The sequence below is a fragment of the Microcaecilia unicolor genome, chromosome 7 (genome assembly GCF_901765095.1).
Source record: "Microcaecilia unicolor chromosome 7, aMicUni1.1, whole genome shotgun sequence".
In the NCBI taxonomy this organism is placed as follows: Eukaryota; Metazoa; Chordata; class Amphibia; order Gymnophiona; family Siphonopidae; genus Microcaecilia; species Microcaecilia unicolor.
In genome coordinates, this window is record NC_044037.1 from 233,881,898 (window position 1) to 233,909,148 (window position 27,251).

Sequence of the window (27,251 nt, forward strand, 5' to 3'; positions counted from 1 at the left end):
ATATACAAATAATAAAACACTATAATATAAATAATAAAATAATATAAAATACAACGCATAATTGATAAAATAACAATAGTAAAAATAAAATAATACTAAAATTAAAACAATAATATAACACAAAAGACTGCCAATATTGACCGTGCATTCCACATCTCTTTTCTACCTCTTTTTCCTCTTACTACAATTAAACTTTCCTTACATGAAGATTTGTTGCTCTTTCTTTAGCTCCTTTTAGTTAGTCTATTCATTTTACTTTTGACTATCTGTTAAATAACTTCTCACCCTGCTAACACTCCCCTCAGTTATTCCCCAACTTTAACAAAGCTGGTGCTCCTGAAGTGCAGGACTTTGGTATGACCTCTTACCACTTTGGCTATGTTAAACTACACCATGTGATGATCACTGTACATTAGAAATACTTTCTCTCTTTATAGGCACCCAGTCCAATATTGCCCTTTCCCTCATGGATTCTGTGATTAATTAACAGCCACAGAATGGCTAATTGTGCACAGGTGGTGGAACAAGGGGTATAGGTTTAGCCACATTGAATGAAGGCATTTTTCAGGTGGCCAGTTTATACGCTTAAATTGCCAGTTATCCATGTTAATGATTTTGAAAATTGAGCTCCCTGACTGTGACTCGTGCAGACCATTTTAAGAAGGATATACAATATTCTGCTTTTATACAGTGTTAAAATATAAATGGCAAAAATTCCACCGTCACCCTGCATGAGATACTTGCTGTCAAGTCAGCAAGTTATCTGGAAACTGTACTAGCCATGCAAATAATCATTATGTAAATACTTTGCAGAAGCTATTTTGTGGGTACAAACAATTTTTAGCACTCTTAGAACAATTTTTCATTATTATCATATTTACACAGATATAGTTTAATCTAATGAATAACTATTTGCAGACGTGGAGTATTAGAATCTGTGGCCATTTCAGATTTCTAGTTGACAGCTATCAGTTCCTGAGCGAAAAGTATTTTTTGTCATGTGATTTTTATTATCTTCTGGCTATAAAATTTGAAACGGTACAGCATCCAGCTTTTTGCCAGTAATTATAATTGGTTTAGCAGAGTAACTACATTGTTAATCTCTCCCATTTCTGTAGTGATTAGGATACTCTTAATAGATTTACAGCACACAGAAAGAAAAGAAAACTGTGACGTCAATAGAATTTAAATGAACTTGTGGGGTAGTATGAAAGCTCGGCGCTTATTTTAAAGCTGAACCCTCTAAAAATCTCTTGGACATGTTATAGAGTAGATGTGCATATGAATTAATGAAAAGAAATGGAAAGAAAATGATATCTATCTCCACTTACATTTGTTAAAGAACTGCTGCCTTTCTTGGATACAGCTGCCTGATACAAAGCCATCCTTTCCTTCAATGAAACAGCTTCTTGCGGGTCTAGTGGTGCACCGACACTCCAAGTAGCACTGCCTTCTGCAGGTTCGCTCAGCTGCTTGTCGGAGCTAATAGAAACTAGAAAGAAACCACGATGTTTAGATACACTTCTATATAGGCCCATCTAATTATCTAAATGGTATTTTTGCACCAAAATAAATGGCAGAAGTTTTCATCTTTTTCACACAGTAAGTAAGTTTTCAAACCACTGTATCTGGATTATGTCAACACTAGTAAAAAAAAAAAAAAGCTCGTTTCTCATTGAAATGAAACGGGCGCTAGCAAGGTAATCACCTTCTGCCATTAATGTTTTTAAGGGAAGTTCCAGTGTCCCCCATCCCTTCCTCCCTCCCTCCCAATTCCAGGGTCCCCCTCCCTCCCAATTCCAGGTCCCCCCTCCCAGTTCCAGGGTCCTCCTCCCTTCTTCCCAGTTCCAGGGTCATCGTCCCTCCCTCCCTCCCTTCCAGTTCCAGGCCCGCTCCCTCTGATTTTAAAAGTCATCCTGACTTACCTCGTTGGGGTTATGGCGGCCAACAGCAGCAGTAAAAAGTGTGCAGGCTTGGCACTTACTTCAGTTTTCCGTTCTCTGTCTCTCAGCTCTGGTCCCATCCTCATTTCCTGTTTCCGCAAGGGTGGGACTAGAGCTGAGAGACAGAGAAGGGAAAACTGAAGTAAGTGCTGAGCCTGCACGCTTTTTACCGTGCGAGGTAAGTCAGGATGACTTTTAAAATTCGGAGGGAGGGGGCCTGGAAGTGGAAGGGAGGAAGGAATGACAACCCTGGAACTGGGAGGGAGGGGAGACCCTGGAATTTGGAAGAAGGGAGGGAGGGGGGACGCTGGAACTGGGAGGGAGGGAGGGGGGACGGACGACGACCCTGGAATTCGGAGGGAGGGAGGGAACTTCCGGTATGTTAATATTATATGCAGACTTCCCTTCCCTCTGAGGGCGAGGCACTGAGAGCGAGTGCAAGGCCTGTGGTTGGTCCCTTCTCCTTCTGACGTTGCATTTCTTTCCCTGGCAACTACACAGAGTTCCCTCGAGGGCGGGGCGATTACAAACCCTACGAACACTACACGGCTTCACTGCACGCTGCCAAGGAGTCAGCTTCAGAACATTGGAGGTGCGAATTATTATATTAGCTGATTTTGATCCTCAGAGTTATAGTAATTATAGAATACTAGCATAACCAGGTATTAACATGCCTAACATTTAGGCATCAGAGCTTATTGCCAGCCATAGAGCTGATGTGAGTGTGAGCACCGAAGTGCAGCAGGTATGAGCATACATTACAGTATTCTGTAAGTTACTTGCATAAGTGAGAGCCCTGTCTATATCCTGTCCATGCACTGCTGCTGTGTTTACCCCTTTGCAAAAATGTGCCATGCATATTAAGGATGATTCTGTATACGACGCCTGAAAAACTGGCACCGAAAATATTTCTACCTAGGCATATTCTGTAAACCGTGCCTAGATTTAGGCGTGGTTTATAGAATACACCTAATCAGTTTATAGAATATACCTAGCGATCATGCCTGCACCTAAATCGAGGTGCGTCCCTTTACGCCACATAAAACTCAGTGTAAATAGTGTAAATACTGCACCTAAGTTTTGCACGGAGCAGGCGTATTCTATAACCATGCACATATATTTTCAGAACACTCATGATCCACCTATGGCCATGCTCCCTTTTTGGCAGTACACATAAGAATTTACATGTACCACTTTATAGAATATGCCTAGCAAGTAGTGGTGTAATTTCTACTTAATGCCAATTAGTATCAATAATTGCTTGTTAAGTGGCAATTATTGGCACTGATTGGCTTGTTAAGTAATTAAATTGCATGCACAAATCCAGAATACAACTGGATTTGTGCATGCAATTTCAGTCACACTGTATAGAATCCGGGGGTAAATGGGTATTTGCAGAATAGTGCTTAGGTGGCATGCTGGCATAAACGTGCATAAGTATACACTTATGCTCAAATATGCTAGTATTCCAAATATATACATGCATAACATGTACCTGGGCTATAGAATGGCTCCCATAGGGATAGATTCAAGACAGTGCACCAAAAATTAGATGCAAAGAATATGGGCACCAAGCACCAATTCTATAACGGCAATTGGGTGCAAAATTGTCATTATAGAATATTGCATAAGTTGGTCTAGTGGTTAGTGCAGCAGGCCTTGATCCTGGTGCACTGGATTCAATTCCCGCTCATTGTGACCTAACCCTCCATTGCCCCAGGTACTAAATAAGTGCCTGCATATAATATGTAAATCACTTTGCTGGTAACCACAGAAAGGCAGTATATCAAGTCCCATCCCCTTTCCATTTCCCATTCCCTTACCTACGCTATGTCAAAGATGGTGTAAATGGTTGCGCTTAAAGTTGGCAGCTGTGCTTGTAAGTGATAGTATTCTATAGCTTGCATGTGCAACTGCAAGACACACCCCTGATTCACCCATGAACACATCCCTTATGTAGTTGCGTGTTATAGCATTTAGGCACGTAATTATAAATTAGTGCCAATTAGCACCAATTAATGCCACTAAAGGGTTATTATTGGTACTTAAATTAGGCACAACTGACACCGTTCTATAAATTGCGTGTCCTAATTTGTGCACTAGTTGGAAATTTGGGCACACAACTTTATAGAATCCTGGAGATAATGTATAAAATATGCATGGTTGCACATATCGTATGAATGTATGTATTTACATTTGCTCTCAAGCAGGTGTAATGTCTGCACCTTCAATCTAGGCACAATTTCTGCAGAATATGTGATAGTATTTTATAAAGACATAAAAACGTCAATGTGTCTTTGTAAAATAGGCAAACAATAGACACTATTACCCATATATTTTTACATATAGGTAATAGTTGTACATTGTTATATTTTTGTTATTGTTTATACATTGTTATATTTTATAACAATATGCACATTACCCTAGGCAAATTGTCAAAGCACAAGAATGGTAGTATTCTGGAAAAATAATTGTGCAAAATTTTAGGTGTTTTTTTTTTTAATCCATGATTGATATTGTTGGAGACCATTAGAATGTTATTTATCTGCTTGCTGATAGTTCACAGTTATTTCCCAAACATGGGTGAATCCCACTTGTAAGACTTCACTTATGTTAATTTCCTACATTGAGATTCAAGATATTTTTCTTGTCCCCGACTGTACAGTTGTTTCTTTTAAAAAAAAAGTCATGGCATCTGCTGTGCTTTTTTATTGCCACTTCCTAACCAATAAATAGTGTAACAGCTTTGCTAATTTCTGATTTAAAATATCACTTCTCAGTTGATCAACTGCATGCCAAGCTTCAGCCTACTTCAATTTATCACCCCAGAAAATCAGGGTTTATAATGAGAAAATTGGCAAACCCTTAATGTGAAAGGTGCTGCTGGGCATCACCATAATTACTGGGAAAATATACCTTGGGGATCATCATTGTGAATTTATAGCAGATATGATTACAGATTAAGCCAACAGAATTTGAAGATGCTGGATATTTGTTTTGTAATTGAAAGAGAAAATGAAAATGGTTTAATTTAAAAGCTACTTATTAGTATTGCTAGCATGATTCCAATATTTCAGATTTTTAGATTGCAAGTATAATTGAAGCAGTATAGTATTTATAATAATACATTTATGATTGGACACATACAATGCAGAAAACAAAGTTAAGCTACATTTAATTATTCTAGCAAAATAGAGAGGTGCTGCATCGGGGGCGCAAGAGTGAGAGGTACCTGAATGGAGTAGAGGGAAGCAGAAGTGAGAGGTGCTCCATGGGGGGGTGGGGGGGGGGTGGAAGCAAGAGTGAGAGGTGCTCCATGGGGGGGCGTGGATGCTAGAGTGAGAGGTGCTCCATCGGGGGAGGGGACATGGCAGAGGAGAATCAACATGGATGGGATGGGAGGAGAGGAGAGAATCACGGGACACGGAGGAGAGGGCAGGGTAGAGGACAATCGCTGGACACGGAGGGGAGGCCAGAATTGTGGGGCACAGAGTGGAGGGCAGGGCAGAGGAGAATTGCTGGACACAGAGGGCATGGCAGGGCAGAGGAGAATCGTTGGACATGGAGGGGAGGTCAGAATCGTGGGACACGGAGGGGATGGCAGGGCAGAGGAGAATCGCTGGACATGGAGGGGAGGTCAGAATCGTGGGACACAGAGGGGAGGGGAGGGAAGAATCGTTGGACATGGAGGGCAGGGCAAGGGAGAGAGGAGAAATCACTTTGATGAGAGCCTTAAAAACATAATCACCATTACAAGAAAGCCTTGCTAGCGCCCGTTTCATTTTTTTGAGAAACTGGCCTTTATTACTAATATTTCATAAATTAAAAGGTAACAGGTAACTGTAGATTACCCCCCCCCCCCCCCATTTACTAAGCTATGCTAGTGGCTGCTGTACGCTAATGCCAACACACTTATACCCCAGGATTCTATATATGGCACACTGAGTTGCCCGATTTGCATGCACAAGTTAATTGAATAACAAGCCAATTAGCGTTAATAATTGGCATTCTAACAAGCAATTATTAGTGCTAGTTGGATTTAATTAGCAGTTATGCTTGTATATTTAGGTGCTAGATCTGCGCCAAAATTTTACGCAAGTCCAAAAAGGGGGCGCAAAAATGGGAGGGTCATTGGCAGATCAGAGGGGTGTTCTAGAATTTATGCATGTAGTTATAGAATAAGGGGGGTATGCGCCTAATTTAGGCATGAGGATTTGCACTATGTTTTGGTTGGTGCAAATGGCTGCGCCTAAAGTTAGGCGCAATTCCTGGATATAAACTGTGACTAACTTTAAGCACAGTTTATAGAATAGCACATAGTGTTATTTTTTTTCAGCACCATATATAGAATCTAGCCCATAGTTTATAGAAGGCTAACACTTATGCATATCAGTGGAACCTATAATTGGCATATATGCTCATTAGTGCTAGGCACTCTTCTTTAAAGTATACGCTAAACTCGTACGGAGGGGCATTTTTGAAAGAATGTCCAAGTCAGAATTGGGACATCCTGCTCAAACAAAGAGGATAAAGGTTTCTTGTTTAAAAAATAAGTGAGAGAACGACTCTGCAGTATTGTAGAGGAAGGGATAAGGCAGAGCCAAAAGGGGGGGGAAGGGAGACAGTGGAGAATGGGAGGGGAAGGTATTGGAAAGGGGGAAGGGGAAGAAGAGGGACTTAAAGGGGGGGAAGAAGGGGGGAATATTTTATAGGAGGATGAGCTATAGTTTTTGGTACATACGATTTGGTAATAAAGGGGGGGAGGGGTAAGAGGAATGGGAGTTGGGGGTCAAAAGGGGGAGGGGGGTTTCTTTTGCAAAATGATGATGATGTCTGTAGGCTGAAGACTCTTAGGGGTTATTTTGTAAACTAAAACTCGATGTTGTGTTACTGATAATCATCAAACTGTTGGAATGTTAAAGGTATGGGGGGGGGAGGAGAAAATGTAAATTCTTGGTGACAAAGCAGAAGACTTGTATTGAGGTGTATACAAATGAGGAGTTACTTAAATGTTGCTAATAGAAATGTTAAGTCTTTGTTTATTTTGTTGATCACCAATAAAAATTGTTGAAACATAAAAAATAAGTGAGAACGTCCAAAATGAACAGCCAATTTCCAAAATAAAACGTCCAAATTATGAATACCAAAAAAAAAAACAGGGACAAGGACGTCTGTCTGGCAGTATTTGTATACAAATGACCACAGACCTACAAGTGCATCCACTCCGCAGCTCCTCAGTACCTTTCCGCTCTCATCTCTCCCTACACTCCTCCCCGTGAACTCCGTTCGCTGGGTAAATGTCTCCTGTCGTCCCCCTTCTCCCCCACTGCTAACTCCAGGCTCCGTTCCTTCTATCTCGCTGCTCCCTATGCCTGGAATAGACTCCCTGAGCCAGTACGTCAGGCTCAGTCTCTGGCTGTCTTCAAGTCTAGGCTTAAAGCCCACCTCTTTGCTACTGCTTTCGACTCCTACCCATGACTCTCTTACTCAACACCCTCACTTATCACCCCTACCGCTGCAATTTCCCCACCCCTAGCTGTCTGTTCGTCTGTCCAATTTAGATTGTAAGCTCTGTTGAGCAGGGACTGTCTTTTCATGTTAATTTGTACAGCGCTGCATAAGTCTAGTAGTGCTATAGAAATGTTTAATAGTAGTAGTAGTAGTAGACATAAAAACTTAAGAATAGCCATACTGGGTCAGACCAATGGTCCATCTAGCCCAGTTTTCTGCTACCAACAGTGGCCAATCCAGGTCACAAGTACCTGGCAGAAACCCAATTAGTAGCAACATTCCATGCTATCATTCCCGGGGCAAGCAGTGGTTTCCTCCATGTCCATCTCAATAAAAGACTATGGACTTTTCCTCCAGGAATTTGTGCAAACCTTTTTTTTTAAACCAGATGCTCTAACCAGGGCCGCCGAGAGGGGGGGGGGGACAGGGGGGGACAAATTCCCGGGGCCCAGGCCTCCAGGGGGGGGGCCCAGCACCGCAGTCCCACCCGCCACCGCCAACAGGCCCCTTCCACCTGAACCCCCACCAGCAGAAGTGCTGTCTTCTGTTCTAACTCCGGCGTGCGCGGCCCACACAGACGCGCTCCTCTCAGCTGATCTTCACTGTACTCTGCAGGGCTTCTGTGCGTCTGACGTGCAGGACGTCAGACGCACAGAAGCCCTGCAGAGTACAGCGAAGATCAGCTGAGAGGAGCGGGTCTGTGTGGACCGCGCACGCAGGAGTCAGAAGACAGCACTTCTGTTGACGGGGGTTTGGGTGGAAGGAGCCCGGCCCTGTGGCAGAGTTCGGTGGGACTGCGGCGCCGGGTCCCCCTCAGGGGGGGCAATGACAACCTGGGGGGTGGCAGTGGGGGCGGGGCCGGGGGCCCAGGGGCGGCCTTGTCCCGGGCCCGGCCCAGTCTCTCGGCGGCCCTGGCTCTAACCGCTGTTACCACATTCTCCGGCAACAAGTTCCAGAACTTAACTATTCTTTGAGTGAAAATATATTTCCTCTTTGTTTTCAAAAGTATTTCAATGTGATTTCATTGAGTATTCCCTGGTCTTTGTACTTTTTGAAAGAGTGAAAAATCGATTCACTTTTACCCATTCTACACCACCCAGGATTTTATAGACATCAGTCATATTCCTCCTCAACCATCACTTTTCCAAGCTGAAGAGCCCTAACCTCTTTAGCTTTTCCTCATATGGGAGGAGTTCCATCCACTTTATCATTTTGGTTAATCTTCTATAAATCTTTTCTAATTCTGTTATATATTTTTTGAGATATGGCAACTTTTCCAAGTTGAAGAGGCCTAACCTCTTTAGCCTTTCCTGATATGGGATGAGTTCCATCACATTTAACATTTTGGTCACTCTTCTTTGACCTTTTCTAATTCCACTTGTGACAAGGCAAGCCCCGGAGATTTCCCAGTGAAGCAGTTGAGCCCAGAACTACGGGTCCCAGAAGTCCTTGCAAGAATGAGAGAAGAGAGTAGTCCTAAAAAAATGGAATGGATTCCCAGCACCAGCAGGGGGAGCAATGGCTCGAGGCAGGGTGAGCCTGTTACTCCCTTCCCCACTAGAGGGAGAGGGAAGGATGAAGCTCAGTTTCCCTGGCGTCACCATCAGTATATAATTCCCCCCAGCTGTGAAAAGAGGAGAGGAGAGTAGATTTCCTGGAGGCTCTCAGTCACCAGGAGAGAGGGGAGACGAATGGAGAGAGAGATTCTATAGAGTATGTGGAGGAAGGAAGTAGCCTGCCACTAGAGCTGCCTAAGGGAGAGGAGCCAGCTACCATGGAGTGGGAGAATTCAAAGGTTGCCCTGCCCAGCACTTGAAGGCAGTGCAGGAGGCCAGACCGGGCGAGGTGCTGAGAGGTGGGAGAAACTGTCAACCCTGGTCCTTACAGGGTTCCCTCTGTGCTGTTAAAAGGCAGGTGATTTGTGGTATTGGTTTGATGTGCAAAGACTGTACTTGAAGATTTGTTCTGAACTGTTGTGCTATATTGGAAGTGTGCTGACCTCATACTAAACCCTTCTGAAAAGGGGGAAGGGAAAGCTAATGCCCTAATAGAAGACCTGAGGTCTTGAGGAGCTGAGCGTTTGCTGAGGGATTTTGGGACCTGGACTGTACCTTTTTTTCTTTTGAAGATTATCTTATGAGGACTGTACCTTTTTCTTTAGAAGACTAGATTAAGAGGGCTGTACCTTTTGTTTGAAGAATATATTATGATTTTTGGTATGAAATTGCCTTGATAATAAAATACTTTGGCCCTGAGTCCCAGTATCAGCAGCATTCTGTCCTGGAACACTGGGAGCCCCGCAGGCTTGTTGGCTCCACCCAAGAGGAGGAAGCGGACCCCCCTTTACACACTATACGGTGACCAGAACTGAACACAATAATCAAGGTGAAGTTGCACCATGGAGCGATAAAGAGGTGTTATAATATTCTTGCTCTTATTTTGCATCCCTTTCCTAATAATTCCTAGCATCCTGTTTGCTTTTTTCTGCCTTGCTCTTGCGGGGACGCAGGAGAGGAAACAGCCTTGTATTGCTGCTTGGAAATGGGAAAAAAAATGCACAAAAAGGCACATTTTGTCATTAAAAGAAAAAATTAATATTGTGGAGAAATTAAGAAAGGGAGTTTCAGGGAAATATTTGGCAGGAGAATATGGTATAAGAACATCAACAATATATGACATAAAAAGACAAAGGGCCCCGTTTACTAAGCTGGGCTAGAGGCACATTAATGCTTTTAGTGCACGCTAACTGTGTAGGTGCCCACAATATTCCTATGGGTGCCTACACAGTTAGCACGCGCTAATTTTGTGCACGAGCTAAAAACGCTAGTGCGCCTTAGTAAACAGGGCCCAAAGTGATGCTATTGTAAACTACGTCTCAGTGTTTGAAAAAAGATGAAAGGAGTTGTTCCAGAAAAAACAGGAAAAGTCACCTATTGAACAGGTAGATAAAGCCCTATGTCTTTGGTTCCTGCAAAAAGGATCCTTGGGCCACCTGATTTCTGGGCCACTATTAGCCAAAAAGGCAATGTTTTTCAAGGAGCAGTTTCAGAGGAATTCAAAGCTAGCACTGGATGGCTTTGAAATTTCAAGCACTGCCACAGAATAAGGCAAATTGAAATCCATGGTGAGAAACTTTCTGCAAATGTATGTACTGTACTTATGTTTTTGTAGGGCATTTTATGAATCTATAAAGCTTTCACAGTGTTTCTAAGTATGCTGTGACATATATGCAGGTATGTCTGTTGCTATGCTAATATTTGTCATTATGTATTGTAGTACACTTTCAAGCTATCCAGGGAATTTTAATTATCCTTGCATATTGTGTTTTATGATGTATTATTTATCCATAGTTGATATTATACTGCATTGTTTTATTTGATATATTTCATGCACCTATCGGTTTCATAGTTAGATATGTCTTATTTTTATCTCTTATATTTATTTTTGTTTATGTAATTTATAGACTTCTGAGGCAGGCCTTACAAGCTGAAACAAGGCCTGAGTCGAGTCATTTTGAAAGCATGGAAGGGCCCTTTTACGGAGTGGTGGGGTAGGCCCAATGCAGACTTACTACTTGTTCTTCCGGGACTACCACTGGCAGTAGTCCTGCCCCGAGCGTGCACCTTTTCTGGGGGAAAAGTAAAACCCTGGAAATGGCTTGTGCGATGATAACCCACAGTAATCGTGCATCACACCACAGTGTAGAATGTCCAAATTCTGCTGTTCCAAAATTGGAATTTGGATATTTTGGACAGATGGACATTTCTGGGGCATTTTCAGACATCCAACTACTTGAAAAATGAGTGCCTTAGCGTGTAAGTGTGAGGGGGGACATATACATGGGCAGGCCATGGGCATGTTGCCTGCCAAGCAACACATGTAACTTACAGGACACTATCAGTTGTACTCATTGCAAGGCCCACTTGGGCACACCAACTTACACCAGTAACTGACCTGTTATAAGTGGGCATGCCTAAATTTCGGTACACCAACATGGCTTTGTGGTATTATTCTAAATTTAGGCACGCCTAAGTGTCATCATAGAACTGACACTAAATGCGTGCAATTGCAGCGCTTTCATCCTGGTGCCAATTTATAGAATTGTCCCCTATAGCTTTCTCCCATGTTGGGCTGGATTTACAGTCCACTACCTCATTAGATTATCAGTAAATAGGTTCCTCGCATAAAATAGGACCTGTTGTAAATAACACACATTAATGTGTGGTGACACACACCAAAGCAGCAGCACATGTAGTAAAGCTAGCTCAAAATGTATATGGGAGAAATGCTTAATAAACAGGGCCGTGCATTTCATGTTCAATTTTCACATAAGAGCATGTGGAGCCTGGCAGAATGAGTGTACTGGACAGATGTTAAGGGGCTCTTTTACTAACGGAATTAGCGCTCACTAAAATATAAGAAGCCAATTTTATATCTATGGGATTATTAGCATATAGCGCGTGCTAATTCCGTTAGCACATGCTAAGCTTTAGTAAAAGGGCCCCTAAGGAAATTACAACACAGAGGCAGGACATTATATATAAAAAAAAAGAAAACCTGGGAAGCAAAATAATTGAAACATGTCTATTTTTCCTAAAGGAAGAACATACTACAAGGGCACATTAATTCAGCTGCTTTATAAAAGGGATCTGAAGGCATTAAAACTGTGTCTTTACAGCAGTGATGTAGCTAGGACTGAATGGACCATGAACGGAAAAAATAAGATGGGTCCCTATAACACCTATAGCTCCAGAAAACAAACCCTGCAAAAAGCAAACGCATTCCCAAACTATATAGAAATAGAAACTGAAGTAAAAGATATCAGATATGCACATTTTCCAAACAAATTCAAGAAAAAAACCCTTTTTTTTTTCTACCTTTGTTGTCTGAGCATTACTTTGATCCCATTCTTCTGCTTTTCTCTGTTTTTTCTTTTCTCTTCTTGGGGTCTTTTGTCCTTTTGACTTTTCTTCTCTTTCTGTTTCCAGCATCCATTTTTACTCTGTGTTCCTATCTGTCCTGTCCACTATCTCTCCACTGTCCATGTCTCTATCCTCCCCACATGTTCAGCATCTACTCTCTCAGTGTTCCTATCCTCTCACCATATTCAGCAACTCTCCTGTGTCCCTATCTTACTCCGTCCAGCATCCCTTGTCTGTGTCCCTATCCCTCTCCATGTCCAGCATCACTCCTCTGTGTCCCTGTTCCTATGCTCCCTCCATATCTGGTATCTCTTCTCTGTTTCCCTGTCCCTCCCCATGTCCAGTTTCTACTTTCTCTCTCTTCCTTTCTTTCTGCATCCCACCCCTGATCTCCTCCCCTCTTTGGTCTGTCATCTCTCTCTCTCCCCTCCACCCAGTCTATCATCTCTCTCCTGATCCAGTCTCTCTTTCTCTTCCCTCCATTGTCCCCCCCAGTCCAGCATCTCTCTCCTTGTCCCTCTCCTTTGCTCTAGGTTTCTCTTCCCTCTGTCCCTCCCCCCAGGTCTAGCATATCTCTCTCTTTTCTTCCCTCCGCTCCCTCTTCCTCCAGAATATCCCCCCCCCCCTCTTCCTTCTCTCCTTTGCTCTGGGACTCTCTCTCTTTCTCTGTCCCTTCCCTCTGCTCACCAGCACTGCTCAGTTCCAACATCTCTTCTCTCCTCTCTCCTCTCCTGTGGGTCCAGGATATCTCGAGCCCACTGCTCCTTTGCGGTCCTCCAAACAGAAGCAGCACTGATAACACACTGCCTCCAGCTGGCCCTGACAGGACCTTTCTTCTGCCACATCCTGCTCATAGAAAGTTGCATCAAAGAGGTAGGAGGCAGCACTAGAAAGGCCCTGGCATGGCTGGCCAGAGATGGCCTGTTATCAGTGCTGCCTCTACCTGTGACTTGCCACATGTTTGGAGGACCTCGGGCTGAAGGGGCTAGAGAGATGCTGGACCTGTAGGGGGGGCACGGAGTAAGGGAGGAATGTTGAACTTGCAGAGTATAGGGTTTGATAACAGGTGGCTCCTACCAGTGGGTGGCCATGGACTTTTTGCCGTGCTTGCTCAGTGATGGCTTTGCCCCAGCCTCACAGATTTTCTGGGTGTCCCCCAGTTCAGGCTATCTGTAGCTGGAGTCACCAGTTTCAGACAGGCGTAAATACCTTTATATCTAAAAGCTGTGTTTATGGACACATATGTATGTGTGTAAATATGACATTGAGAGTGTATCTCTTGGAATGAATGGAATGTCTGTGATAGCTCCTTCTGCTTGCTAAAAATATTTTATTGCAATGAATATTTTTTAACTAAAATATCTATTGAATATCAGCTCTTATGGCTGGTGGGTTTAGATTTTTTACTCTATTCGGGCACAAGAGGGCACAAAACAAGTAAGTCATGGAAGTCTTTAATTGCTCAATAGAGAATTGCTCAATATACTCCTATTGCAAATTCTATTTAAACCTAGCTAGCATGTGATGCATGCCAGTTTTAACTTGACATGCCAGTTCTAGATTCCTCTTCATAGACAGTCTGTCTGTGCAAACCTTTCACAGTGATATCACCAGATCCCTGACTAGCTCATCAATCCCTAAAAATAAATTATTTTTGAGTAATTATTTTCAATTCAGGTCATACTGATCCCCTGGGGAGCTTGGCAGCTTCTATACTTGAGTCATTTGATATAGTCTAGAACAGGAATAGTCTGGCATATAATTAGCAAAATGGTGATATATGATTGTTTTTTTTTGGGGGGGGGGACATAACGTTTTGCTAAATATTATATTATGATAAATTGTAAGAATGTATTAGCATGGCTGCCGAGAGACTGGGCAGGGCCCGGGACAAGGCCAACCCTGGGCCCGAGCCCCGCTCCCTGGGCCCTACCCCCGCTGCTGCCCCCCAAGGTTGTCACCGCCCCCCTGAGGGGGGGCCCGGCGCCACAGTCCCACCCGCCTGCGTACAGAAGCCCTGCAGAGTACAGCGAAGATCAGCTGAGAGGAGCGCGTCTGTGTGGGCCGTGCACGCCGGAGTCAGAAGACAGCACTTCTGCTGGCGGGAGTTCGGGTGGAAGGGGCCCGGTGGCGTTTGCAGGTGGGACTGCGGCACCGGGCCCCCCTTGGAGGCCTGGGCCCCGGGAATTTTGTCCCCCCTGTCCCCCCGTCTCGGCGGCCCTGTGTATTAGCAAGTCACTGTGAGACAAGAACTTGTATAAAACAGAAACAGAGTACAATCACAATAAAAGCTAAGGACTATGTCCGCTGCCCTCCATTGCCCCAGGTACAATATATAACTTAGATTGTGACCCATTAGGGACAGTGCAAAGTATCTGTAATATAAACTGTAAATTGTATAGTCGCCTCAGGAATCACTTGCAGTATATCAAGCACTGAACATAAAGAAAATAAATAAATACACAAAATATTATTTACAGATGTAAATATTTACGAGACCGGGCCTAGGGTTACCATATGGCTCCAGATAAAGGAGGACAGATTGAGCCAGTCTGGATTTTAACTTCATTGAAAGCAATGGCAGTAGAACCCAGACTGGCTCAAACTGTCCTCCTTAAAGCCTACCCAATCTGCCAAATATCTCCAGCTATTCAAATATCTGCATGGATTAGGATAATTGCTGAATGAATGTACCATTACTTTTTCTCAGGATATAATTCTTGTTTCCACGAGTCTTTCAGGGATAATTTTATAAAGAAGGCACTAACATTTACACAGCAAATATACACATAAGTGTCCAGAATAGTGGCACATACATATGTGCACATACAGTGGGGGAAATAAGTATTTGATCCCTTGCTGATTTGTAAGTTTGCCCACTGACAAAGACATGAGCAGCCCATAATTGAAGGGTAGGTTATTGGTAACAGTGAGAGATAGCACATCACAAATTAAATCCGGAAAATCACATTGTGGAAAGTATATGAATTTATTTGCATTCTGCAGAGGGAAATAAGTATTTGATCCCCCACAACCAGTAAGAGATCTGGCCCCTACAGACCAGGTAGATGCTCCAAATCAACTCGTTACCTGCATGACAGACAGCTGTCGGCAATGGTCACCTGTATGAAAGACACCTGTCCACAGACTCAGTGAATCAGTCAGACTCTAACCTCTACAAAATGGCCAAGAGCAAGGAGCTGTCTAAGGATGTCAGGGACAAGATCATACACCTGCACAAGGCTGGAATGGGCTACAAAACCATCAGTAAGACGCTGGGCGAGAAGGAGACAACTGTTGGTGCCATAGTAAGAAAATGGAAGAAGTACAAAATGACTGTCAATCGACAAAGATCTGGGGCTCCACGCAAAATCTCACCTCGTGGGGTATCCTTGATCATGAGGAAGGTTAGAAATCAGCCTACAACTACAAGGGGGGAACTTGTCAATGATCTCAAGGCAGCTGGGACCACTGTCACCACGAAAACCATTGGTAACACATTACGACATAACGGATTGCAATCCTGCAGTGCCCGCAAGGTCCCCCTGCTCCGGAAGGCACATGTGACGGCCCGTCTGAAGTTTGCCAGTGAACACCTGGATGATGCCGAGAGTGATTGGGAGAAGGTGCTGTGGTCAGATGAGACAAAAATTGAGCTCTTTGGCATGAACGCAACTCGCCGTGTTTGGAGGAAGAGAAATGCTGCCTATGACCCAAAGAACACCGTCCCCACTGTCAAGCATGGAGGTGGAAATGTTATGTTTTGGGGGTGTTTCTCTGCTAAGGGCACAGGACTACTTCACCGCATCAATGGGAGAATGGATGGGGCCATGTACCGTACAATTCTGAGTGACAACCTCCTTCCCTCCGCCAGGGCCTTAAAAATGGGTCGTGGCTGGGTCTTCCAGCACGACAATGACCCAAAACATACAGCCAAGGCAACAAAGGAGTGGCTCAGGAAGAAGCACATTAGGGTCATGGAGTGGCCTAGCCAGTCACCAGACCTTAATCCCATTGAAAACTTATGGAGGGAGCTGAAGCTGCGAGTTGCCAAGCAACAGCCCAGAACTCTTAATGATTTAGAGATGATCTGCAAAGAGGAGTGGACCAAAATTCCTCCTGACATGTGTGCAAACCTCATCATCAACTACAGAAGACGTCTGACCGCTGTGCTTGCCAACAAGGGTTTTGCCACCAAGTATTAGGTCTTGTTTGCCAGAGGGATTAAATACTTATTTCCCTCTGCAGAATGCAAATAAATTCATATTCTTTCCACAATGTGATTTTCCGGATTTAATTTGTGATGTGCTATCTCTCACTGTTACCAATAACCTACCCTTCAATTATGGGCTGCTCATGTCTTTGTCAGTGGGCAAACTTACAAAATCAGCAAGGGATCAAATACTTATTTCCCCCACTGTATATAAGTGTAAGTAAATGCCAGAAACCTAACTACATGCTATTCTGTAACAAAGGGTCCCTTTTACTAAGCTGCGTAGGTGCCGACACGTGCCCAATGTGTGCCAATTTGGAACTACTGCCCAGCTTCCGCATGGCCTTTCGCGGTAATTTCATATTTTATGCACCTCCACTATGCGTGCTGGAAAATTTCCAGTGTGCGCTGCTAATCGGGTGGTAATCGGCAGTGTACGTGCACTGACGATTACCACCTGGTTAATGTATGAGACTTTACTGCTAAGTCAATGGGTGGTGGTAAGGTCTCAGGCCCAAAATGGATGTGCATCAATTTTTATTTTGCCGAACGTCTATTTTTGGCCAAAAAAGGCCTTTTTTGCAGGTGCGCTGATAAATGGACCTGCGCGCATCCAATACACGTGTCTATTTCAGCACAGGCCATTTTCAGCACACCTTAGTAAAAGGACCCAAAGTGCATTATCTTCTATAATGTGTAGTTTGCATGTGGGCATTCTCATGGATGGAGTATACAGTATATTATTTTTATTTATTTGTTACATTTGTATCCCACATTTTCCCACCTATTTGTAGGCTCAATGTGGCTTACATAGTACCAGAGAGGCCTTGCAGGCTCCGGTGTGAACAAATACAGGGTGAAGTTGTGGTAAGATATATGCGGTATATAATCAGTAACACTAGTATTTTATGAAGGAAAGTATGCACCCTTTAGGTGCCTAAATGTAGGCCCCTCCTTTATACAATTTTCCTCTTTTTTTTTTTTTTCAAAAAAACAATTCATCAGGTTTTACCCACACTAGCCCACTCCTCAAGTCACTTCACTGGCTCCCTGTCCGCTTCCGCGTACAGTTCAAACTTCTCTTACTGACCTTTAAATGCATCCATTCTGCAGCCCCCCATTACCTCTCCTTTCTCATCTCTCCCTACATTCCTCCCTGTAATCTCTGCTCACTGGACAAATCTCTCTTGTCGTCCCCCTTCTCCTCCACTGCTAATTCCAGGCTTCGTTCCTTTTCCCTCGCAGCACCTTATGCCTGGAATGGACTTCCTGAGCCTGTACGTCTAGCTCCATCTCTACCTGTTTTCAAATCTATGCTGAAAACCCACCTTTTCACCACTGCTTTTGGCTCCTAACCACTTCTCAATTCCCCTATCCTTGTTCCTTCTCACCCAGTACTTTCCTCGCCCTTAATTGTCTTGTCTGTCTGTATTTTTAGATTGTAAGCTCTAGTGAGCAGGGACTGTCTCTCTGTGTCAAGTGTTCAGCGCTGCATGCATCTGGTAGCGCTATACAAATGTTAATAATAATAATAATAATGTTATATACTCACTGTCAGGCAGTGAATGTATATTTTTCTATCTGTATATTTTAAAAACCTATACAGATAATATCAGGTCATTTAAATTGAAAAGCAGCCCGACAACATCTAACAAGAGAACAGGTACGGGGGGGGGGGGGGGGGGGGGGGGGCAAGGGCAGGCCGAAAAATTATCCAGATAGTGGCAATATACAGCTTCTATGGAGATAAGATATATGTTGCCTTTTAGGAAGAAATTGAAGACCTTGCTATTTTCTCAGGTCTATGGGCAAGGTTCTATAGTAACTAAGTAAATGTAATTAGTTACTGTACTTAAAAGTTTTATTACTTTTACTTGTAAAGAAGTACAGGATAAAATTTTTTACTTTTACTGAAGTAATAATTTCACCAATTTTTACTACTTTTACTCAGTTTCATCTGATGCTTGCTGTTAAAAAGTAAAAAGCAGAAGTGAGATATAAATGATGATGATTCCACAGTAAACCAAATGAAATAGCAAAACTGGGAACAGGATTTTGCTATGCAAACAGTGGACCATCTCATCTTAAATTTTGCTGTTTAGGGAACACAGCCTAATTGCGTGTGTGTCTTGAACTGGTTACTGGCCTCCAGCCAAACAGAACAGTGATGAGTTGGGTCACTTTAAAGTGGAGAGGAAGCTGAAGTAATTCTTGGTGAACAGGCATATGTCAGTACCACTACAGACTGCTGGTTATCCCATGGAGAATTTTACATTGGGGTGACTGTCTATTGGATTGATAGTGCCTTTATAGAAGACGTCTGTTTGTCTGGCCTTAAGACTGAAGGGTTTCCACACATTTGATGTTTTTGCATCATTTCTCAAAAATATTCAAACAGTTTACCATCACATGAAAAATTGTTAGAACAACAACAGACATCGATTTCAACTTTGTGAACACCTTCTTTGTAATTGAGCAGCATGACGACGATAATGAAGATGCAAGTGATGAATTAGAAAGCACTTCTAATGCAGATGATAATGACAATAATGATGACAAAGTATTCTGTGCTAGACGGAAGTCAAATGTTTCAGAGATTTCCTCTATCAACCTAAAACATAAATCAACTAAAACCTGCACACTCAGTCAGAACACATCAGTAATACTGCAACCTGGCCTGATTTGAAGGAACTTTTTATCAAACTGAATAATCCACTTCCTGTTCGTGCAGCTGTTGAACACCTTTTTAGCTGTGTTGAATTAATGACTCAACTAATGCACTCACATGAATGACAGTCACTTTCAAAAATGTTATTTTAGCAAAAGCAAAGTGGATTGAATTGTAGAGCAAACGTTGTTGGGATAAAAACGTTAACAATAGTTGCATTCATTGTAGCTGTGGTACTTTTACTTTTTATTCATAAAGTATTATATATTTTTTAACTTTCACTCAAGTACATTTTCAAATGTCTTCTTCACTGTACTTTTATTTAATACATTTATTTTTACTTATGTACTTTGACCCAATACTTTGAACAATACTGCCTGTGGGGCCCAGCCTTGATAGTATTTGATTTTGGTTTTTATTTCTTTGCTGTCTTACTTGTTTTTCTATTTTTATTGGGTTTTTTTAATGTGAAACCATTTTGAATAGATTTGTTTCCATAATAATGGTATACATTTTTTTTTTATAAATAAATATGTTTAGTTTAGGCCTGTTCACAGCAGGTCTAAACTAAATGGATAGTGTTGGCAGGGTGACCACGCTCTGAGGGTAATTCTATAAAGTGGGCATTAATATTTATGTGCCTAGTACACATATCAATGATTAAAATAATAAAGGTAAAGAAGTGGGGAAGTGGACCAATGATTCCAGGGGGCTGTGATGTATGATGAACAATCTTTATGTATGATGAACAATTGACACAGTAATGTGTTTCGGCCACAGGCCTGCCTCAGGAGTCTTTGGTGGTAAAAGTTTGGATTGATGATCTCAATGTGAGCTGGTCTTGAAAAAGACCTTCGTGATTTAAGTGCGACAAAGTCAAAAATATCCAAAAGTAGGACATCCAATGGTGATTTTCAAATGGGAAGAAACGTCCGTGTCTAAAAGAAGGATGTTTTTATCTAGACCTATTTCAGTCACGTCCAATTTACAAAATGCTGCTCTAATTTAGCAGCTCACCACTGGAGGGATTAAAGCATGACACCTCCTTAATCCCCCAGTGGTTGCTGTCTCCCTCCCTCTCCCCTGGATACTCTTAACAGAACACTATGTAGGTTTGAGGAGTAGCCTAATGGTTAGTGCAGTGGCTTAAGAGCCAACGAACCCATGTTCAAATCCTACTTTAGCTCTTTTTTTTTTAATCAGGAGCCCTCCAGGGACAGAAGAATATCTGCTGTACATGAATATATAAGACACCTGCATGCCTGAAGGCTATTGAAGTGGTGTACATTCAGGTACAGTAGGTATTTTTCTGTTCCTGGAGGGCTCACAAAAAAAAAAGTAAAAAAATCACAAACAGCTGAAGTGGGATTTGAACCTGGGTTCCTGGCTATCAGCCCACTGGTCTAACCATTAGGCTACCTCTCTGCTCTGCGTAGACATCTCTGTGGCCATTTTATAAGATGCTACAAAAAAACGTCCACAGCATTCAACAATATTAACTGCTGGTCTCAGCGGTGTCACCTGCAGGCTCTCAAACTCTTCAACCGCAAGGACTACACAACCACTTCATTGGCCATGCAGCCTCTAAATCTTTTCTGTATCAAATCTCAAATATGCAGTGTTACCCACTTTAAAGAATCTCAAAATTTCAAAAAGTACTCATCTTAAGATGCACTTGAAAACGGTCTATGAACTGACCAATTTCCGCAAACTATTAAAAACTTATCTCTTCGACAAGATATATCACAAAGATCAACATGTGTAACTGTATAATCTTTGAACTTCTAGTACTGTCTTATAATGTCTTTTGCTTTAACACCATTATGTAATTCACCACCATGTAACACAAACCCTCTGTAAACCTAATGTATATTCACTTCTATTTCCAGTACCCATGATGTATTGTAAGCCACATTGAGCCTGCAAAGAGGTGGGATAATGTGGGATACAAACGCAATAAATAAATAAATAAATGTCGGGTCAGGGATGGCTATCCGACATGATTTAAGTGTTGCACCAGCTGCTTCAAGAATCGTCTGCTCACTGGTACTCGTTCATTCTCCCTAGGGGGCACTGTTGTGGGCTTTATATAAATGTTCCCAGGTACACATCTCACTGTTGCTCCCTTATCCTATCTTCTGAGCCCTCCAAACCCAGCCAAAACCCAGCACCCCAAACTGTACAACACTACAATAGCCCTTATGGGTGAAGGGGATACCTATATGTAGGTACAGTGGGTATTCAGTGAGTGTTGAAGAGCTCACAGTTTTCACCACAAGTGTAACAGGTAGAAGGAGGTACGGGCCTGGGCCCACCTGTCTACAGTGCACTGCACCCACTACTACAGGAACCTGCATGCTGCTCTAATGGACCTGGCTATAACATCTGAGGCTGTCATAGAGGCTGGTGAGTACTATTTTTATTCATATTTTTTTTTGGGGGGGGGGGGGGGGGGTGAGAGGGAGGTCAATGACCACTGGGGAAAAAAGGGGGGGGGGCATCCCTGAATCCCTCCAGGGCACCTTTTTGTGTCTTATTCATTAGAAAATTAGGTCTAGACCAAAACGTTAAAGTTTTCACCCTAGACATTTTGGTTCTGTTTCATTATGGCTGTAAAGCGTCCAAGTGTTGGGGGCATTTTGAAGGCAGGATTAGGGCATGCCTAAGTGTTAGGTACACCCTAATCCTGCCTTCAAAACAGTGGTGTACCAAGGGGGGGCGGTGGGGGCGGTCTGCCCCGGGTGCACGCTGCTGGGGGGGGGGGTGCCGCAGCGCGCACCTGGCTCCGAGTTCGCTATCTTCGCTCGTTCGCTGCAGCTCCCTCTGCCCCGGAACAGGTTACTTCCTGTTCCAGGGCAGAGGGAGCTGCAGCGAACGAGCGAAGTTAGCGAACTTTTCGGAGCAGACAGGTACGCGCCGCGGCACCCTCCCCCAGCGGCATGCACCCAGGGCGGACCGCCCCCACTGCCCCGGGTGCCATCCTGGCTAGGAATGCCACTGCTTCAAAATGCCCCAAACACACCCCATTGTGATTTGGACGCACTGCAGAAAAAATGCATAGATAGACATCTGCAAAACAGGCTTCAAAAATACCAATTTGAATGTTTTGAGAAGAAATCCGTTCAAATAGTGCTTTATGACAATTTTTGGATGTTTTTCTCTTTTGAAAATGAGCCCCATAGTCAATGGTTTTCTACAAAGGGACAAAAATAGCAGTCCATACTTCATGTATATTTTATAGTGTGTTTATTAAAAAAAACCCAGATATGTTTACTTTCTTTTAAATTGCATTACTCCTGTGCCTGCCTTTTTCTCCTGCAGTTTTATATTTTTCTCATTACCCTCCTGCACTCCTCAGGTTCTGTCTGTCTCTGTTTGAAATAAATAAAAATGCTATTTTTTAAAAGCTGACTTTCTGAATTCATGTCATTTAGTAGGTGAAGCTCTGCTGCTGAGAGTTCATTCTGGCATGCTGTGCTGAAACAGAAGTTTAGACTGGTTTAGTGGCTGCTTGTCACAGCATGGTGGCACAGATTTATAATAGCCGAATTTCATTGTTTAGACAGCTATAGTTGTCAGTAATTACAAAAGTAAATACACATAAAGAAAAAAGTACAAATACATGAACTAACAACCATCTATCTACCCAGTGATCTTCAGTGCAAGGCCCCTGAGCCAGTGGTGACTCCCTCTAGTCTGGTTCCCATTGTCATCCTGAGGTTTGAGGGGGTGGGTCAGCGGGCTACATGGCAGTGGCACTTAGAGCTGTAAATCATACTGTCTCTCCTTTAGTATTGTTGAGTGCATCACTGTGACTAGGGTCACAGCATTGCAGCACATAGACAGGTCTCATGTGGGAAGGCTGTGTCCTTGTGGCGGAGCAATCCTCACGTTTCCTTGCTGCAAGAGCAAGTGCAGAACTCCTTGTTTCTGCAGCCTTGCTGCCACAACCAACAGCAGAACACAAGAGTTGTCATCTGAAGCTGAGTCATAGTAAGAAACCTAGGGCCTCTTTTATTAAGCCGTGTAAGTGTCTACGCGTGTCCAACATATGCCAAAATGGAGTTACCGCCCGACTACCGCGTGGCTCTTGCAGTAATTTCATTTTTGTCGCACGTCCGATATGCGTGTCTGAAAATTAATGTTCGGGCGCGCGTAACGGACATGCATCAAGTGACATTTGATGTGCGTAGGTCATTACCACCCAGATTCTTTACCGATAGGTCTATGGCTGGTGGTAAGGTCTCAGACCCAAAATGGACGCGTGGCAGTTTTGATTTTGCCGCACGTCCATTATCGGCAAAAAAAAAGAGGCCTTTTTTACAGGCGCGCTAAAAAATGGATCGGTACGCACCCAAAACCCGTGCTGACACTACCGCAAGCCATTTTTCAGCTCACCTTTGTAAAAGGACCCACTAGTGCCGAGAATGCCACAGCTTGATTAGGTAGTTCACATTTTATGCTTATTTCTCCTTTTTTTGAAACAATTGCATTGACTTCCTATTGTTTGGTGGACCAATTTTAAAATTACTATGTTGGTTTTTAAAGTGTTTACATGATCAATCACCAGCTTGTCTTTCAAATGCTTTGAAGATTTATACTCCAGTACGTGCAATGAGATCCCAGAGTCAGAATTTACTTGAGATTCTAGCTTTTCGGTAAGTGAGATTGGATACATACAGGGAAAAGATCTTTTTTTGCCGTGCGTCCGAAACGCATGTCCGAAAAATAATTTTTATTTTCTGACGCGCATATCGGGCGCGCGCGTGTAGGTCATTACCACCAGGTTACTGCATGAGACTTTACTGCTAGGTCAATGGCTGGTGGTAAGGTCGCAGACCCAAAATGGACACGCGGCAATTTTGATTTTGCTTCATGTCTATTTTCGGCAAAAATTTTAAAAAGGCCTTTTTTACAGGTGTGCTGAAAAATGAATTGGCGCACGCCCAAAACCCGCACCTACACTACCACTAGCCATTTTTCAGCGCTTCTTAGTAAAAGGACCCCTTAGTGATCAATTACACTGGTATATTCCCAAGTACACTTTATGCAAAATTAAACAAGCCAGAATGGCATCTGCTTGCAGGGGAGCTTCTTCTGCATTGTACCAGTTGTGTGAAATCGTCTTTCCCAAGAGCTATGGGTGAAGGGCAACTATCTTTGCTTTTGCAAATTACTGTAGGCCTGGATATTGCATGTTGAATTTGATAATTTGTTTTGGACTGTCACTGTATCAGCTTATAGACAGTGTATATTTTAGCCTCCTGCTGGTAGCTCAGGGAGAGTTAAGGATATAGGATCTATTCTGTACTGATTGTGTACTACAGCCCTAATTAAATCAAACTAAGGTTCTATACCTACCGTACCTGAATGTTCATCACTTCAATAACCTTCATGCTTGCAGGTGTGTTATATATTTAGGTATAGTAGGTATTTTTCTGTTTCTGGAAGGCTCAGAAATATATTTAAAAAAGGGCTGAAGTGGGACTTGAATATGGGATCCTTGGTTCATAGTCCACTGCACTAACTACTAAGCTACTCCTTTGACCTGCTTGTTGCTTTGTTCAGAATGGCTACAACACCTGCAGCTGACATAGAGCCTGGCTTTCCTTTCCAGTTTCACTTTCAGGGGAGAGGAAGGGGGAAACAACCACTGGGGGATTAAGGAGAGGTCATGTGTTACCCATCCAGTAGTCAGCTGCTCAATTAGAGCAACCTTTTTGTAATTTGGTCAGGACTGAAGCAGGTCTAGATAAAAATGCCCTTCTTTTTAGGATATGGACATTTCTTCCCATTCGAAAATCCCTGTTAGACGTCCTATTTTTGGACCCTCACTAGTCCCACCCAAAACACACCCACACAACACCCCCCCCCCCCCCCATGCTATTTGAATGAACTGCAGTGTGAAATGTCCAAAGACTTTCCAAAATCAGGACTTGGACATTTTTAGAAGATAGACATTTTTTTTTGTCATTTTGAGACATCCATCTGATTTGAAAATATACCTTTTTCCAGTTAGTGCTTGCACTGATCACTCTCTGCGTATTCAGTGCCAACCAATATCTGGGTTTATTTAAGTCCCAGCTGAAAATTGACTCAGATATGTTTTATATTGCCATCATCTTCTACATCTCCATGTTGTAACTTTGCTGTTTTACTGGGTGTTGGATTGCTATGTTAACATATTCTATTCCCTCCACACCTCCTCCTAGGGAAGTATGGGCAGGATTTATTAAGTCTTTTATTCCCTTTTTTTTTTTTTTGAAAGACTTGGGTGTCATTCACAAAAGCTAACATATTCCACTAGCTAAATTAAAAATGAATAAATAAAAAGGTGGTGGAGACACAAAATAGCCTCCCAGTGGATGTGGCTGAGAGAACAGTAACAGATTTATATGTTGGTGAGAGTAGCAGAGTTATATGTCTGAACTGGCGCATGTAGCAGTTTTAGAAAAGGAGCTACTTATAGGCATGGAAGCAAGGCCAGCCTAAGAATATCTGATGCCACTAGGCAAACCTTCAGATATCTGCTCCCCCCCACTCATACCTGGGTGGAGCTCTAGGCCCTATCCCCTTCCCCTACTCTAGTTGGCAAGCAACCCTCTTTAATCCCCTTCCAGGAGGCCACATTCTTCCTTTCCTCTCTCAGCTCTTCCCCCACAGATGGCCAACATATCCCCTTCCACTCTTAACCTCTCCATTCAACATTTCCCCTTCTCCTAACTAACCTCACTTCCATGTCCAACATCTCCTCTCCCCTTATCTGTTCTTGAGAAACGCTGCTTCTCTCTGGCTAGAGCCCTCCCTCTCTAGCGTCCTTCCTCCCCTGACGAAACTTTGTTTCCTGGTGGCAGGACACTACAGAGAAGCAGCACGTGTTTAGCACATGGGGTTTATATGTGAGATGGTGCCCATGGAGGGGAGGGGAAGGGAAGAGAAGAGCGATGAGATGGTGCCCAGAGGGAGGAGGGGAGGAGAAGGGATGGAGGAGATTGTGCCCATGTACAGAAGGAGGAGGGAGATGGGAGGAGATGGAAACAAGATAGATTTGAAAAGTAGGAAGGAAAATGAAAGAATATTAAATGTGAAAGATGGATATAGGGCAGGAAGTGAAAGAAGAGAAAATATAAATAGTGAATATAAAGGAGTTCCTGGAAATAGAGATCAGAGCACAGAACTGTGCTGGGAGCACAGGGAAGCAGAACCAGAGACAAGGAAAAAGTGATTAGAAACATAAAATCACCAGACAACAAAGGTAAGATAAATGATTTTATTTGTATTTTAGTAACAGAAATATGTCAGTTCTGAGAATTTACATTTGCTATCTATATATTGCATTATATAGGAGGCAATGTGAGGGGGGCGCTTTATGCAATTAATTGTGCAATTAAAATTGTAATCACAATTAATTGTGCGATTAAAAATTTTAATCAATGTACAGCCCTAGCTTCTGGTAATCTAAAATGCACCTGCTGTTCCTTTCTATTGTCTTTTTCAATTTGCCTACTCTTCTCTATTTTCAGCTAATATGCATTTTCTTTTAGGTACTCCCCCCTCCTCATTAAAGCCTCATAAAGTCTTTCTACCTATGATCCTCTCTTGCTTATTAAATAGTTTGAAACAGAGAATTTGATAACAATTAAAGATCAAAGGCCAATCTAGGCTGCTCAGTTTAGTTTGCCTAATATTGCAATAGGCTCCAAATTGATCTCTGTGATCCTACTCACTCATGCAACTAAGGATTTTTCATGCCTATCCCATGCCTTCTTCAAATCTGTTGCTGTTCTCTCTTCCACCTCCACTGGGATGCTATTTTGTGCATCCACCACCTTTTTATTTATTAATTTTTAATTTAGTGAGTGGAATATGTCAGCTATCTGCTCTCTTTATATTTCTGATGTCACTCTTTAAGTCTTCACCCTCTAAACCTCAAAAATAGGAGGTGCTAAGTGAATTCATGCTATCTGTATCAGTGACAGTGCAAGGTAATTGGC

At 42.8% G+C, this 27,251-nt stretch overlaps 1 protein-coding gene across 1 annotated transcript in view; it reads right to left on the reverse strand.

Annotated features, from left to right (window-relative positions):
* The window catches only part of XIRP2 (xin actin binding repeat containing 2), a 287,016-nt gene that overhangs the window by 67,854 nt on the left and 191,911 nt on the right, over nucleotides 1–27,251 (reverse strand). The window contains 1 exon segment of the mRNA XM_030210038.1: nucleotides 1,332–1,492. Within this exon segment, the coding sequence (XP_030065898.1) occupies nucleotides 1,332–1,492 (161 nt within the window).